The 17,888-nt window shown below is 32.0% G+C and overlaps 2 protein-coding genes across 12 annotated transcripts in view; one reads left to right on the top strand and one right to left on the bottom strand.

Moving 5' to 3' along the window:
- The window catches only part of GCA (grancalcin), a 49,842-nt gene extending 43,443 nt beyond the window's left edge, over window positions 1–6,399 (top strand). For all 9 annotated transcript variants that reach the window (XM_019022600.3, XM_055379107.2, XM_055379106.2 and 6 more), the window contains 4 exons: window positions 24–171; window positions 2,320–2,433; window positions 2,771–2,829; window positions 3,492–6,399. In XM_019022600.3, coding sequence (XP_018878145.1) covers window positions 24–171; window positions 2,320–2,433; window positions 2,771–2,829; window positions 3,492–3,518 — 348 coding nt within the window. In that variant the 3' untranslated portion in view covers window positions 3,519–6,399. The remainder of the gene's footprint in view (window positions 1–23; window positions 172–2,319; window positions 2,434–2,770; window positions 2,830–3,491) is intronic.
- KCNH7 (potassium voltage-gated channel subfamily H member 7) overlaps window positions 3,505–17,888 on the bottom strand; it is a 476,848-nt gene continuing 462,464 nt past the window's right edge. For all 3 annotated transcript variants that reach the window (XM_019022597.4, XM_055379105.2, XM_055379104.2), the window contains 2 exons: window positions 16,747–16,939; window positions 3,505–15,377 (listed from right to left, as the gene is read on the bottom strand). In XM_019022597.4, the coding sequence (XP_018878142.1) occupies window positions 15,111–15,377; window positions 16,747–16,939 (460 nt within the window). In that variant the 3' untranslated portion in view covers window positions 3,505–15,110. The remainder of the gene's footprint in view (window positions 15,378–16,746; window positions 16,940–17,888) is intronic.

A 17,888-nucleotide genomic window follows, 5' to 3' on the forward strand; every position in this document is an offset into this window, starting at 1 on the left:
ATTTTTGTTAATAAAACTATCAGAGAGATTACACAGGAAAAATGGGATTTAATGCATTCAAAGAGCTATGGGCAGCTCTTAATGCCTGGAAGGAAAACTTCATGACTGTTGATCAAGATGGAAGTGGCACAGTAGAACATCATGAGTTGCGTCAAGCCATTGGTCTTATGGGTAAGAACATTAACATTCTTTAGAATCTATAAAGCTAATCTTTGTTCTTTGATTAGATGAACTTAATTGCTTCAATTTACTAACTAATAAAGGGATATATTTTTTCGCCAGCAAGTTCCTTTGTTTGTTTTCAAGGTTGTAGGTAAATTCTGACCAAAGACCTCAACAAAACCATTTTAATTATGATTTTTTTCAAAAGATGATCTTTCATACATGCATACATTCTGAATTTCTTCTGTTGTGTTTAAATTTATTTCTTTGTTAGTACTTACCACTTAGATTGTATTCTTTTATAACTTGGCAGGATCTCTAATTGGGAGCCAAAGCTTGCCTCAGTCAGTCAAAAGTCTGTACAAAATAGCTTTTCAGTGGTAGAAACCACGTTTTTGTTTGTCTTTTTTTTTCTTAGATAGTGCAGAACACATAGCAGGTGCCAAAATACATCAGTATGGAAAGGTTGCATTTTAGAGTAATTTAAAAGTATATAACTTTATCCTTATACCTCTGATAAGCTGATGTTCCTAGTGTACTTTCAAAATGGATAACATACAATGGTGTTTAATTTGCTTAAAGTTAATGCAGTTTTAAGTAGCTTTATGAATTGTTCTTATGCTTGTGATTTACACTCTTCTAAACAAAATCTATTTGTATGAAAATTAATTTATTGGAAGTTAAAATCTGAACCCAATGGAAGTGGGCTTATCTCAAATTGCAATTTAAATAAGTCAAATTAGTGATTTGTTTGGTTTTGTTTTATAAATAGACATTTTAATTTAGTAGTAGGGACAGTCCAGCCCATATAAACATATGTAGTTCAATTATAGATCCTTAATACCTAATGGATTAAGCCTGGACCTTAATTCAGCCTAATGTTGGGAAATTAATGTAATCTTTGGCAGAAAAGAAAACCTCCAGAGTTCACGTTAGGCAGTGGAATGTAAAAAGGGTATTCTGGATTATCCAAATTTAAGATCTTCATGTATATTTTAAAATATTCAAATTATTTTGCTGAGAATACTATGGGAAAATCTAGGAATTTTATCAGCACCACATTTAGCTCATAACTCTCTCATATGAAGTTCAAAATATATTTGCATATAATTACATTAGTTTGCATGTTTTACTGCTTCTTTCAATTTATACCTTTCCCACATTATATTCTATTGTAGCTACATGTATAATTTTCTCCTGTTACATTTATTTTGGTTGTTTTCACCTTTGAATTGATTAGTGTCATTTGTTCAAGTCTACAAATCCAGTAATGTATGGGCAATAATACTGGGCTACCATTCTTCTTAGTAAAATGTATACATCTCATTAAATGCATAGGACCATCTATAAGGGTACAGCAAGTAGAATATATTAATTTATGTTTTTATTCAGTTGTATTCATTTTAAATTTTAGATTTTATGTAGTTTTTAAAATGGGAGTAATCAAACAATAATACATGTATAGAATTTAAAATTAATTTAAACATACTGGGAGTGAATGATCAAAAACTTCTTTCTCATTGATGTAAGTATAAAATCAAAAATTTTGGACATCACAGGACTACTAGAACAAAGAACCAAGGAAATCAGTGAAATAGTGAGAAAGCTGTTATTATTATTACAGTGTGTGAAGAAACACTAAGAATTCCAGGACAAAAAAGAATGTTTTTCTGTTTTTTTCCCCTGTAGAGTAATCATGTTGATCCTCAAATTTCTCTTAGTTATAAAAGATACTTGCAAGTAATATGTTCAGTGGGAAATATCATTTGAATAACAAAGATCATTAGTAATCTTTGCATTTATATTCTTTAAGAGCTATACAAAGTTATATAATTGAAATATTGAAGCATTAAAATCCATGAAATTGACATTATTTCAAAATAACAATATATGATAAATTCATAAGAAGAGAATTATTTTCTTTTCCTTAGCTTTGACTTTATTACAAAGTTAGAATTGTGATATTTATATACCGATTAACAGGATTCACAGTGAAGCCTTTGTCTGATGAATTTCAATATTAATGTGTTTTGTTTCTAATTATATTTTTGTGGAATGAATTTTGAAAGTTATTTTATGACTTCATTAATGAGAAAGCAATCTTGCAGTGTTCTTATGTTATTTACATTTAGAAGTTTTAATTTATCTCTTTTTTAGGTTATAGGTTGAGTCCTCAAACATTAACTACTATTGTTAAACGTTATAGCAAGAATGGCAGAATTTTCTTTGATGATTATGTTGCTTGCTGTGTGAAGCTTCGAGCATTGACAGGTATTGACTATTTAAAACTAAGTGCACAGTATTATGTAGCTATTTTTCTTGAATAATGTGTCTCATTTCCTCCAGCAAGTTTATAATAATATGTGTTTTCCCCCTTTATTCACTGTTAAATCTAATTAGTTTAAAGGCTTCAAATATTAAGGAATATAAATGATAAAAACTTGTTATGTTATTTTTGGAAGTTTTTCTCATATCTCTGTTGCCAGGGCTATTCAATCACTTAATATTTAATTGAATATGAAATTATTCTTTTTGTGTACCTGGGGGCACTAAATATTTGAAACTATGTATTTTAAATTACAATAAAAAATAATTTCTTTGTTTAAAGATTTCTTTAGGAAAAGAGACCACTTGCAACAAGGGTCTGCGAATTTCATATATGACGATGTGAGTATCCTGCTTTTGATATTTATACTGCATTCTAGATAGTTCTTAGTTACTAAAAAAATTTAAGTGATCCCAAGTACCAGTACTGGAAATAATATATTTGGTATGCCACATACTTTTCCATATTTTTCAGCGTAACACAAATATAAGATTAATATTGGTATAGGTGCCAAACAATTTGACTTCATGTTAAATTGTAAATATGCTTTTCAATTTTTATGACAGGTTTTTTGAATTAAAAAAAATGATCTTGCAAATCACTTTTAAGGGCCAAAACCACCATTATTTTTAAAAAGGTTAGTTTACTGTAGTGATATTTTTTCTCAGGGAGGGAAAAATTTTAATCTGTGACAGATTATGAAGCTGTTCATTTCTCATTTCAAATGGTTAGTATTAACCTGATATTCAGGGTTTTTTAAAATTCAAGGTATAAGACAGTTATATTTACCTGTGCTTTAATGTTTCAGGGTTTTTGTTTTGTTTTTCTTATATTTACTGATGGAAGTTATGGGGTCAACATTACTGATATTTATTGGCTTGAATTATAAGCCTTGGAAACAAACTTTTCTCTCTTAAGAAAATGCTCTTATGGAATGTAATTAGTCAAAAATAATTAAAAACCATTTTATTCTTAATAGATAATAATTTCACTTATGTATTAGTTTTTGCAGGGCACTATGGCAATTTGAATGCTTAGAATTTTAAACCTGAAGAGACACTGTGAATTCTTTTGCTTGGAAGAAGTGAACTGGACTACTTTAAAACTTTTAAGGGTTTTCTATGTTCTTCCTACCTGTTAAACCTCTTCCCTTTCTGTGTGTTTTTATTTTAGCAGATAGTTCAAAGCAATAAAAGATTTCTTTTTTAATTTGAGATATTACTGCTTTTGGAAAAGTTATTTTATAAATATGTGCATATTGTCATAAAATATTGTATGATTAATTGATTTAAATAATGCTTAGCCTTAATTTTAGATAATGTAAATTTAGAGGAATGTACTTTACAAGATAGATTGTATAAGAAGCCAAATGATGAAAGCCTAGAAAAAACTAATTTATACTTATCTGAAGGTTACAAATTAGACTTTTAAATTTTCTTTGTAGTTGGTGGTGTTTGAGGGTTGGCTAAAAATGAAAGCCTGGATTTTGTGCCATGTTTGTAATATAGTTTGTTCCTTGATCAAATAATCAGAGAAAAGAAACTTAAAGATCTTTGTCTGTGAAGAAGAAAATTATCTCCCTAATTCAATCTGTAATGAAATAAGACTACAGAAGCCATTAATTTTTCCTTTTTTATTTTTTGTAGTATATATTTTTCTTAAATATGTTTTATTGTCTTCTCTAAGCAAAAAGTTCTTAATAAACATAGTATTTCTGTCTGCATCCTATTTCATTAGTGAAGACATCGTTCACCTAAAATGGCATCCTGCTCTGAATCTAGACTTTTTGGAAATGGCATATATTTTTGATGATATGTCAACATTCAAAATTGTCCTAATTAAATTGTTGTTTAAATGTAATGTCAACTCTTTATAAACTTAAAAATAAACAAGTAATTAACCACTCTAATTGTTCGGAAATTATACATTTGACTTATTTGACAACATTAACATTAGTGGTGGCTTGCCATTAAAAACTCAGTAAGTATTTTGAGTGCATCTATGTAATGTGGTGTTTTGAGCATAGTAGGCCCACAGCAGCTTTTCTGCGTGGTACTAAAACTGCCGAAAATGCGACGTAGAATCATCAGATCTTTAGTGTTTAATATCCCTGGTATAAGATATTATAATTAATGTAATTTCTTTCTTGGCAAACACCTCGTGTCTGTCTTAGTGAAGATTTAATAAACCACTTATTTTTCTTATGCTTTAAATGCGTATTTTCTAACCTAACAGTGAGTGACATAATTTTATGACTGCTGACCAAATTAATTTATAGATTTTATAAAATCCCATGTTTCTTAATGGATGGAGGATAGATGGCAATATCTTGAACAAAACCTTTTATAAACTTACAGAATTTTAAATCAGCTTTCACTTAAAAAAATCCTGGAAAGGAAGTAACACATAGTCTCTTGACACTGATAATTTTATATAATTTGCTGTCAAATTCACTTGGTCAGTTTTATAAAAATGTGTGAATAGGTAATACACATAATTTTGTTCTCTGGCTTTTTTATGAACATATATTTGATAATGTGAGAGGACATTAACTGAGCTGGTAAATTAAAGAAACAGAATTCTAATTAGAAGTGTTGTAGGAAAAAGCAAATGTAAAAACACTAAGTGTCGTTCACATCAAATGGTGATAATGTGGCTCAGCAACCTGTAATCTTAACATCCAGGTTATACAGATGGTTGTTACTGAACTATTCTGCGGTCAATTATGATTATCTCTCTTACTTGGAGGCTCACAGTTGAGGTAAAACTTTTAAAATGACAAATGGTATTATTCATGTAAGCTTCTGCCAGGTGACACTCTGTATTAGAACTCTTTAACACAATTTTCATTTAAAAATGTTCCTATGACTTTTGGTCATGAAGAAGGTCTATGAAGGAGCTTCCATGGCCAAATATATTTAGAAACTCTCACTTTCTAAAGCTTGACAAGGTATATTAGCATCTGAAACCCCAAGGTTAATAAAATCAGTCATGTTTAATTTTATTTGACCCAGTTTTTTCCAAACTTTTTGACCACAGAACCCCTTTCTCTAGCAAAACCTAACATTCTATGCCGATCCAACTTAATTGCCAGGCAACTCTTCTGCACTTTACATTAAACAGACAAACTTATGTTAACAAAAACATTAGGCCTAGAGAATATTTTACCAGAATTTTTATACTGAAATACAGTTCACTTTTTCGATGCTTTAAAAATAACTGATATTTTTATGATGAACATGACTGTAATATGAATATAGTATAGTAGTTTGCACTGGTTAACTTACACCCCAGTTCTTTTATGATGATGTAAATTATTGAATAATGTACACTCTTAATGTATAAGTGCTTTTATTTATACAGTAAACATGTTTCCGTGTCATTTTGAGAATTTTTTTAATAAACATTCAAATAGCTTGCTGTAAAGTTTTGTATCATACAAAATCTGTTACATATATATATATATTATGAGATGCTTCAGTTCAAATAACAGTGCAGTAATTCACCTATATCTAAAAGACTGCCAAATGATTAAATGTCAGGTATTGCACTTCTATTCTGAGTGGCAGTTTACACATTTTGAATTACATCAAGGGTAAATCAATAGTATGGAAATCTTAATTTGGTCCACTTTAAATGTAATTTCAAGGATTTCTCATTTGACCTATTTACGCATGCATCCAGAAAAAAGTAACAAAAAATGTAGTCAAGTTATGTTTATTTCCAAAAAAGGCATTTACCCTAGAAGAAAGTAGAATCTGTTAATACAGTTTAAAGTCTGTAGAGTTAAAAAAATAACAAAAAATCAATTTGTGATTATTTCTTTAAGTAAAATATAAGACATTAAGTTTGCTTGTAATCTTATGGCATTACTAAACTGGACAAACAAAATAAATACTCTTTGTCGGAAATGTGCTCTTTGTCTTTTTATGTTTGACAAACTCTTAAATGATATGTTTTCTTCTGCTTTTCTAGTTTTCTGGGTAATTAATAGAAATAAATTTGTTAATATCTGGTGAATTAAATCTGATGAGTAAATTCCAAGATTTCTTTCAGGCAGGCATATTCTGTCCCATAAGCTTTAAAATGCAACCATGGGTGTTTTATTACTTTGAAACTTGTGTTAGAAGATCCCAATTTTTGGGTTGCAATTCAGTCATTTACATAGTGAATTAAGCACATCTGAATAAATACATAATGCTAAAATATCATCCAAGAATATGTCTAGAGTTTACATAATACTAGATGATACAAATTAAAATATTTAGAACTGGTAAATATTTAGAAGTTATGAGTGCAGACAGGATTTTAAATGAATATTGCCCAGGTAATTTGAAGTCTAGAATGAGGTCATCATATAGTACATATATTAAGCTTTTCCTGTAATTTAGAATTCTGAGCAGAAAACTATTTTCCAGCAAAACACTGGGAAACTTAGGAAAAATATTTCTGACTCACTATCAGCTCATTATTTGAATGCTGGGAAATCTGTGCTTTTAATCATTTCCTGCCATATCTCTTTCTACTTGTTTTTAAAAATACGTTTTTCTGGCATATAAAGAAAGAGTCTTATATACTTAGCATTCCTTTTATCCAAGTAGGTTGGTAATATGCAGCTTTGTGTATTATTTTGCGAGTATTCAGGACTCAGGTGTGCTTCTATGTATCTGAATAGTGAGTAGACATTGGCAACACTTCTACGTCACTATGATGTGCCATACAGTAAGAGAATGAGGAAGCTGTTTCCCTATGTGCTAATTATGTTTTCAGATGTGCCCCTTCTGTAACATCAGAGATGGTGGCAATTTGCAAAGCTTACCGGGAGTGAGAATTGGCCTAGATCATCATTTAATAGCAATATTCGGGAACACTTAGGAGTGATTAGGTCCTAATTCTGACATATTGTGAGAGGTACCCCAATGTTTTCCCTTAACCATAAAAATGTTAAGTATGTACAGATACGTACATACAGATATTTGCATTCTAGTTGACTGTATTATTGAATCAAATTTCATTTTGTTGTAATTATTGAATTTTCAAAGGATAACCTGAAGAGTGCTAGTATGAATATCCCGGAAACATACTTATTAAATATTCATTTTTTTGAAAATAATAAGCCATTTTCAAATGATTATAAGATTTTTCTGAACTTTTGGATGCATATTTAATTTCCCATAGCTATCTCTTTGTGGTACCCTCAGATTTATGTTATGGCAAGAGATAATTTATGGTAAGTTCTAAAATATGTAGCTTCTTCATATTTAGATTCTCATTTTCTGATCAGCCTTGGTTGTAGATACCAATACAATTTTTTCTGCTATTTGTGTTTGGTTTTTCATTTGTCAAAGGGAAATGTTCTCTTGGTGTTCTAAACCTTTAAGATGAAGGTTGGGAAATCTAAGCCACTAAACAGACTCAATAGTCCTTAGCTTACATGCCACATTATGGCCAACACATTTTATTTACAAGTTTTCTTGAAGGTAGTTTGATATTTTTCCCCTTAAATAATAGAGAAGCAACGGGGGGAGGAATTAAGAAAGTATGAAACTCAGGCAAAAGAAAATATCTGGATATTTTCATTCTTGGTTAAAAAAATGAAGCAAACATACGTTATAAAAAGTTATTTGCACATGAATTAAAGCCTGTTTATCCACCAGAAATTTTAAGTAAACAATAAATGTTTTAGTCAATCACTGTTGTGGTCTTAACAGGCAATAATAGGTGAAATATTATGTTTCTTTAATTTTAGATTTAATGCTTTTTGCCACTCAATCTATCTTACTAGCGTCCTGATGGAACTCAGTAAAACTGTAGCACTGTTACATGTGATTTCATGAAATAACATCAGCACCACCATGCCTATATCTAGTACTGTTCCCAGTAAAATGTTGGAAAAAGTTGGCTTCTCTAGTAAAAGTATCCTACTTAGCTAATGAGATTTACTTTCTTTTTCCCCAAAATAATTTCTTTTACAAATTCTTGAATTTTTCATGTATAAATAGATCAGAAATTATATGCTTCATTCTTAAATTATGTATATATACTATATTTTCAATACAACTTGTACATTTCTCTTAGCTACCAAAAATTTGCAACCATTTTTTACATGAAATGTACATTTTTCTTATTTACAGTTATTTAGAAGCTTATTGCAAAACTAGTTGTGCAAGTAGATTACACTGTCAATACCACATACCAATCTTTGAAGAAAATATTTACTAAAAAATAAATATTTCTGCACAGAATATTTCAAAAGCGTTATGATTTCATGCTACATAATGTGCATAAAAACTAGGAAATAGTACGTGTTTTGGTAGATTGTTTCATTTTGTTTAAAGCATTCCAAGGTACTTACTACTTAGCCAGATGTAAGTGAGCTGCTTTGTATCAGTTGACTGACATTTTCAAGTGACTACACACATTCTTTTTTGAAATGTATTATTCTTTAACTGGTAAACATTCTGGTGTAATACATTTTCCCATCAAAATTATAAAATGCAAATTTCAGCTAAAAAGCGTTAATGTGCCTTTAATTGAAATCACTAGGTGGCTAGGAGATAAAAACTAGAGATTCCTCAATATTTCTAATCTTATACAACATTTGGAAGAAAGGTGCCATATCATTTCAGTGCTATTATAAATAAAGGGGCATTTGAGGAGACTATGTGGGGGAGTTAATTATAAGATTACTGATCCTTTAATTTTACCCCTAAATAAGAATGATGAAAATGTGGAATTTCTTATATATCCAAACAATATATGTCAGTATAAATAATACAGTTTAAATGCTAACAGTTGTGATTACTTTCAATATAAAAACATTAAAATACACAAGAGGAAATACAAAGGATAGAGGTCAAACATAGTGCTCTAAAACCACAGGTATACCAAATTATTTTATATCTTTCAAAATATAAATTAATGGAAGTCACAGATGTAGTGACTATCATTTAGGGGATTCATCTAATTTTTGACATTAGCTTTTCAAGAATAACTATGTTAATATTGCCACTTCTCATAATAAGTACTATTTTATTGGGAGTATTTCTTTAATCTTGCTATTCTCATTTAAAAGTTTGATCATGAATGGTACAGCAATGAAATTTGTCAATTGATATGGTTCCGTGTTCTTAACATTGCATTTCTATAGATGTTTTGACGTATTCGTAGTAATAACATGTTTTAAATAACTTGTTAGTCATCTCAATCTCCACTTAATAGCTTATATACATAAGCCTCATGGTAATTTCCTTTCATGCTTTTGCTTATTAATAATTCATGTCTTTCTGTTAATTTTCTGTATTTGACATTTAACCGAAGTATGTGTGTACCACAAATGCATGTGATGAATTATTCTACTCTTGGGCACTGATCAATCACAACACCTCACTTTACATTTAAAACATGATCCTTTTAGTTTGTAAAGTGGTTTAACATCACATCGTAAGTAGAACCACAAGAAAAAACTTTGGGAACATTTGAGGAATGAGGGAGAGAGGGATGAGCTATTGCAAAGCTAGAAAACAATTGCAATGCAAATGTATAAGTTTATGAATGGTGGACAAAAGCAATATTTAACAAATATAAGGATGCTATCTATACTGGCTTTTGCCTGCTCTGAGCAACTAGATCTTTGGGAGGCATGTGAAAATGACTTTATAAGTTTTTGTTATACAGTATGAGTGTGCATGTTGGGTAAAGGAAAGAGCAACAGAAAGTGTTTTAGAAGACCTTAAGTAGTGCTACTGCACTACCCCATATTCCACTATCTTTATGATGATGCACAAGTCACACACAGACTTACTGTAAAGAATAACATCCTTTATGGTTTACAAAGCATTTCTACTTATATTTTCAGAGGATCCTCAACACACCCCTTCAAGATATGTTAGATGCTAACACCATTTTTATCATTTTGGGTACTGGGGCTTACTCTGGGTTTGTCCCAAGAATAAATGGAGAAGGTAGAATTTGAATTCAGGTTTACCACATTGAGTCCCCTGCCATTTCCACCATTCCGCACAAGAGCTTAGCCAGTTTAAGACTGTGTAACATATCTGTGCAATGAGAGAGTGGCCTAGGGGTCTGAAAACCATTGCAACTGTAAAATTATATTTTCTGTAAAAATGGAAAATTATATACTTTCAAAATTGTATTTTGTAAATGTATTTTCAGATATCCATCTAAGGACTATATCATAGATCTAAAGAAGGACTTCCACAGTGAGCCAGCCTTTATAGAATACATTCTAGTAGTACTGATCGACAGATTACTTTACATACTTGGCATGTATAACATCGATTCAGAGTAGATATGTTTATAACAAGGAGATTGATACTCTCACTATTATTGTAAATAGTATTACTTTAAAGCTATAAACCTAATAGTGCAAAATACAATTAAGAGAGATAAAACAATAGTTACATGTAGGTTTTTCTGAATCAAAAACTTTCATCTTGGCAACAGCTATGTTGCTGGAGACGTTGCACATTGTGCAAAATCTAAATCTTGGGAAATTGTTCTCCTGATTGTTTTAATGCCATGTTTCTCGATGAGAAACAAGGAACTCAGCATTTTTTGAGCACCTAGTATATGCCAGGCACTTTACTATATTTTATCTCATTTCTTTCTCAAGCTTCTGTGAGACAGATACCATTGTCTTATTTTTAGAGATTCAAGAAAAAGACTGGGGGAGGTTAACTTGCTCAAGGTCACACAGCTATTGATGAAAAAACTGGTATTGGAACCCAAGTTGGTCTGATGCAGAATCTATGCTTGCCCTTCTACATTGGTAATTCTCAAATTTTTAGTGTGTGTAAGGATCACGTGAGGGAGGGCTTGTTAAAAGATGATTGCTGGGTCCTACCCCTAAATTTTCTGATTTACTAGATCTGGGGTGAGGCCAAGAATATGCATTTCTGCCAAGTCTCCAGGTGATGCTAGTAGTGTTGGTTGGAGGACCACTCTTTGAGGACCACTGTCCTGTATCATCCTGTCTTCAAGTGCCTCTTCGAACTCACATGATAGAAACATATTTGTTTTACTGTAAAAATATAACTTGATTTTTTGATAATTTATAAAAATTTTGATTTTCATAGATAAGTAATTTACATATATTTATCTATTTTTGGCTTTAGCCATAGATAAGCAATTTAGACACTGTTATGTCAATGTTGCAATTCATTTCTAATAACATCTACAGAATATTTTTTTAAATCATGAAAGTCATTTAGAGGAATGATACTGTTGTTAAATAACAGTATCTAAAATAATATCTAAAATAATAATAATTTTAGATATACCAATAAGGTGATACATTTTATCCTTAGACAATATATGATGGGGTTTTAAAATGACATTTGGATAAGAACTTTTTTTTTCTAGTCATTTTGGAACCATTTCTAAAGTTCACCCTCCAAAAGGACCTTGTAAGCAATTCTTACACAAACATATTAAACCTGACCTCAAATGCCCTGACCTACTTCCCATACTTCCTGACTAGAAGAGTAGGATAGTTGTGCTCTGATGACCAATTCATTATAATGGACTTAACAAACTATTCTGTCCCAAATCTGCCCCCTGCCTTCCTATGTTTGTTGACTGAGTGATTATTAATTTAAAAACCCCATGAGAATTTTGCTCCATCATTTCTTATTCCTGGTTTTCTCAACTGATTAAATAATGTGACTCCCCTATGGGGGAGAATGATAAGTCTAAGTTTCAGCTCTTTGCCCAGCAATTAATAACAGCAGGAGATCATTGGATCCAAATAAACTTTAGATTTTAAATGACATTTTATTTAGGCCAGGGGACCAGGTAACATTATTTTTAGGAGGAGAGCAAAAGGTGTTATATTACTGCTTCTAATTACCTAGAAGGAAAGCATTTGCTACACTGCAATTATGATTGGCTGCAGCAGTTCAACCTGGCTCTTGGCCTGATCCCTAGATGGAGAGGTCAGACTGTTTTTGCAATAGCCAACAGGGGGGATGATGGTACATTTAGGCATTAGATCTTTGGCTGGGGAAAGGGATGAATTTTGTACATCAAGATAATTGCTTTGGTCATCTGTAAGTCACTTTAGCCATTGAGTCTTCTGACATTTATGCCCAACTAATCACGTCTTTATATTGCTCAGTCTCTTTTTAAGCTAATATCCTGTAGGAAGGGACCTTCCTAATCCTGTCCAACTCTCTGAGGGTTAAGATTTTAATATAAGCAATGATGTCAAGGAATTAAGAAAAAGGTTTGTGTTGTGCTAGAATTTAAATAAACTGGATGCTTGCACATCATTCTCCATCTTCTATTTCTTCATGCTCAGGTTTCATAAAGAAATATAAACAAGTTTTATGTGGGAGGCTGGATTTTATGCATGTCATACCAAATGTTGCAGCTGAGGCATTCACTAATCAATCAGATCTCCATTCCTCACCTGCCAAATCCCCTCTCCCTACAAATGAACATTCTCTGGTGAATTCATTCTGAATGTTCCTGAACTTAGGCCGGCAATCCTTATGAAATTTGTTGCAGCTGCAAAAGTGTGTCCCAATATGGAAATAAAATCCCAAAATAGTCCTCTGAATCAGAGTTAGCCATTTATGGGACTTTCTCTTCCCTGCTAGGCACCATTGAATGTTTGTTGAGTGAGGAAGTGAAAGCATCAGTTTAGCCCCTAAGTTTGTATCTGCATAACACCAAATAGTTTGGGAAGCTGGTTATAATTATTTCACTTTTGTATAATAGTATATGTTGGAATTAACTGGTCATTTTGAATAATGCACTTGAACATTTGTGTTTTGGTTTTTCAAAAATTAAGCAGGAATAAGAACATGCTTTTGCTTACAGATTGCCTTCCACATGGATTATCAATTTATGTGACCATTTAAAAATATATAGGGAGCAATCTAAGGTCACTTTAATCACATTTTAAACAGTGCAATAGTTTTAGTAACTTGAAATAGCTTGCATTTGAAGCTGATTAACAGATCAGTGTCAAAGTTTGAATATCCTGAAGGGATAGAAATTAACCCATTTAGTAATGTGCACTGATAAAATGTTCTTAATGGACTAACAAACTTTCAATAAATTTCAATATTTTTGTTCAGCAAGAAAAGATATAATGGATCAGAGTTCATAATTTTAAAATTGTACTTGAATTGAAAAATAACATTTCTTAACTAGAACTTGACTGATCAGAATCTTAAATTGTAATTTTTCTTTACCCCAATTTTATGAGATACATATGCCCCCCACAAAAAATCTAACAGTTGAAGATATTTTAATTGAAAGATATATTTCATTGTATGTTCTGATATTCTAAGGTCAATATATATTCATTCCAATCCATGTATAATAGATTTTTATTTAATTTTCAATTGGCAAATGTGTTGGAATAACTAAACACAACTGAAATTTTACTGCTGGTATGTGCATTTTCTTTCTAGGCCCATTGCTTTCCCGCAGCTACAGTTAGACATGGAATAACATATACTTAATGGAAACTAGTTTTGCCATGCAAATCCACTGAAATTGCACATTTTTTGAAAACTGTGTCGACTATTTTTTATTTATTTTTTGAGACAGGGTCTTACTGTATTGTCAGGCAGGAGTGCAGTGGTGTGATCAAGGCCTGCTGCACTCTTGACCTCCCAAGCTCAACCCATCCTCCCACCTCAGTCTCTCAAGTAGCTGGGTTTACAGGCATGAATTACCACACCCTGCTAATTTTTAAACATTTTTTGTAAAGGTGGGGTTTTGCCATGTTGCCCAGGCTGTATGTCCACTCAGGATTGCTTTAAAATGTGAATCACAAGAAAGCTGTGGATATCAGTTTGTGTTAATCACAGTTTAGCAGTACTTAAGGAGACCACACCATCCCCCGCCTCCAGAAAAAAAGCAAAATGAGAGAAATTTGTTTTTAAGCCTTCTAGGAAATGTGCCAGTGGAAAATACTTTAGATGGTTTGTAAATGCAATTAGTGACATAATTTTAAATAGAAAGACCTTTGTTCTCATTACTGTTGGCCTATGTTTAGTTTTTGGATATGGCTTCCTATACTGTCAGAGGTTTACAACTCAAACTTTGTATTTTTTCTTCCAGTGTGGAGGAATGAACGTAATTAACTTTGAACATCTTGATACAGAAAGACCTGAATCTGTGTGCAAAAGCGACTAAGTTCCCTTTATCCCCCTGGAATTCCCATGAGTTGAGGATCATCTGAATCTGAGTTGCATCCATGAACAGTTTTATCCCTTGGTTTCTTATTTGCGTGGAAGGCATTTTCATAACAAAGTACTGGTTTAGTAAAAGCAGTAAATAGGAGTCTCCATGCAAGAGAAATTGGAGTTTCCTAACATGCATGTGATTTAAAAAATAAAAATAAAAAATAAGGTGCCGTGAGATGCTGGCAGTTTTAACATTTGGAACCAAAAGTTCTTATGTATATTTACATCCTAACTGCTCAGTTTTACCTTACAAGCTTCAATTTAGGAAAATATACAGTACTTTTGCATATAATGGTACCTTGTGAGCCCCTGAGTCAAGTAGAGAGGATTTAAATAGAAAAAGGAAAACAGCCATTAAAAGCTCTTACATTGTATGTGGAGTAAATAGTACAAAATGATTATTTCCCTGGAAGACCAGGATCAGAAACATGCCTATGAAGACCCACGATTCCTACAGTGCTTAGGGATGAATCTGGCAAAGAAGGATGCCTAATTGGATGAATGTAAGTTTTTCTTTGCCGCAGGTGAAGCTCTAAAGAGAGATCACTGTCTTGTTTTAAAAGTGAAGTCAAGTTGTCTTCTGAAGCAGTGTTCAGATGCACCCCACTTGAAAGGGATTCTTTGGATTTAAGTTTAGATTTTTCAAGGTCTAGAAATTCAGGACACTGATGGAAAAAGAACAAAACAAGTTTTTATAATTCACATTGATAGATAGTCATTGAAAATTACACTAATAAAAACTTAAGCATTTTCTTTCCTCATTAATCTATATTTGATTAGTGATGTTAGCCAACATTTCCCTCCTAAAATGAGTCAAGACGTTGGAGATTGGTTATCAGTATAGATAATCCTAAACAACCATTCCAAGAACTTTTATTTAACCCTGGAACCAGATTTTAAAAATCCGATTTAAAAATATATATATTATTTTACATTGAGTTTTCCAGATGAATTAAATTCGAAATTTAAGACAAATTGGGATGAGGAATGGGATCACTTGATGAATAAGAGGGTATAAGGAGGAAAGAAAAGATGGGAAGATGGGAAGTAAAATCCGTCATCCCTAGTCAGATAATATTACCTAAATCCACTGAAAACAAAGAACAAAACAGATGGTTTTACATGTTTCCCAGTCATTCAAAACTACTTAAATTAATTTCTACTTTCAGATTTTTAGAAGTATTGCGTTATTTTCCTTCTGACACATTACCTTCTCTTATTAGTGTAGTTTCATTTTCCAGAACGTCTTAAATTCCCGAACATCTAAAAAAGTTTTATGAGATTGTTCTACAAATCTTTATTTAAATCATTGTTCTTAGGTCCAATTTCACCATAACGTTTAACTAATTAAGACTAATTTCCAAAATAGAATTGCAAGGAAAGCTAGACTACTTATATTAACATAATTCAAAAGGACCCCTTTGAGGGCTTCAGAAGCAGGATAAAGGACTCTTTAAATTGCTTCTCTTATCATGTTCATCATCCAAGTAAAAAAATTTAGAGATCTCTGGTGATGGGTGGGGTACAGACAAGATTACTAGTCTGATGGCATTTGAACCTCAGGTCTACTCTGGCCAGCCTACTATTTCTCCTCCCCTTCCTTCCTGAGACCTCTCCCAGCCTTTGGCACTGTAGAAAATTACAGATTTTTCTTTGAAGCTCTTTTTGGACCCAGATTTTTCCTTAAAGCCCTTTTAAGAGCCAGGAAGACTATTCCTTAGATTTCAAAGCTCTACCACATATAAATTTAAGCAGGTTGATTCTGGAAGAAAGGTTTTCCTTTTAAAAAAAATGCTAATGTTTAAAATTATTATTCTAGCTTCATTGTTCTCAAACTTTAAATGAACATAAAAATCAGCGTGGGCTTGTTTAAAATGCAGATTACAGGGCCCATTTCCAGAAATTCCATTTGAGTAGAAACAGAGATAGGGACAGAAATCTGCCTTTTCCACAGCACCCCAAGTGATTCTGATTAGGTGACCCCTGGAAACACACTTTGAGAGACACTCTTGGTTGGATGGTATCCACACTCACTTGTGAGGAAGGGCTGAAACTTCGGTCAGTTTTGATGGATGCTTCCGGTTGACTGGTTCTCATCAGCTGGATGATGGGTCTCTGATATTCTGCTCCTGCTGTTACCATACTGTAGGCCGGGGGGACCACAGTGGTTTGTTTCTGCAGCAACTGTAAGATGGTCTGGATGTCAGTGGTCATTTGGGATTCAAGCCTACAGAACAGATAAAAGTAGGAAAAGACAGTCTAAAATAGTCCAGAATTTCAAGAGCATTAAAAAAAAATTTCAGCACTACCAAGAAACAGAATTATGGCCTTGCTTTAAACAAGAAGGACAGGAGAGGGAGCACAGAGATTCTTTCCTGATGGATACTTACTGTGTATGTCTCAGTAATTATTCTGATAAAGACTATTGCTTTCCTGTTCATATTAAGAGTTAACAGAAAATCAAATGAACAAAATAGACTACATGTTTACTAACCTTCATTGATTTCAAAATGTAAAACACACTGACAATTTATTTTTAATCAGTAATTGTCTTTGCTTTTTAATTAGGTTGTACTCAGTTTCTTGTGAACATTTTATTTGCTCTTAAAAAATAGATTGGTAGCACATTTCTTTCATAACTGTAGCATCCCAGGATAATTTCTTATGTGTTTTTACATTTATATTAATGCTTTTTAACCTTACCTCTGTCCTATTCATATTAAGTATTGTATATTATTCATTGTATTCTTTCTTTAATGTTTAATGCTGTTAAATGTTAAATTCTTTTTCCCTCTTAATATGTCATGGCCTTTGGTATGTAAGAAGCAGACCAAACTTGACTTCACTTGCTTCTAATGACCCATCTGGCCTGCAAAATACCAGTTTATTTTTTCCCTAAAGCTCACAAGTAGCCAACTGGCCTGTTAATTTCATTCTCATTTTAAATTAAAATTTAAGGGAAAATAGCAAAATATAATTGGTCAGATTCCCCTCCTTTGCATGTGTTAACAACAGCATTAAATACAGAGGAAATTTTGTGGACATAAGAACAGAAAATTTGGACCATATGCCTCTTTAGAAAATTCTTCTAACTCTTCACTTATTTGTGCTGACTGTTTTTGCCTCTGAATAAAAAATGGAAATAAAACAAAAAAAGGAAAATCATAGGATTAATT

This window comes from Gorilla gorilla, chromosome 11, assembly GCF_029281585.2.
Source record: "Gorilla gorilla gorilla isolate KB3781 chromosome 11, NHGRI_mGorGor1-v2.1_pri, whole genome shotgun sequence".
In the NCBI taxonomy this organism is placed as follows: domain Eukaryota; kingdom Metazoa; phylum Chordata; class Mammalia; order Primates; family Hominidae; genus Gorilla; species Gorilla gorilla.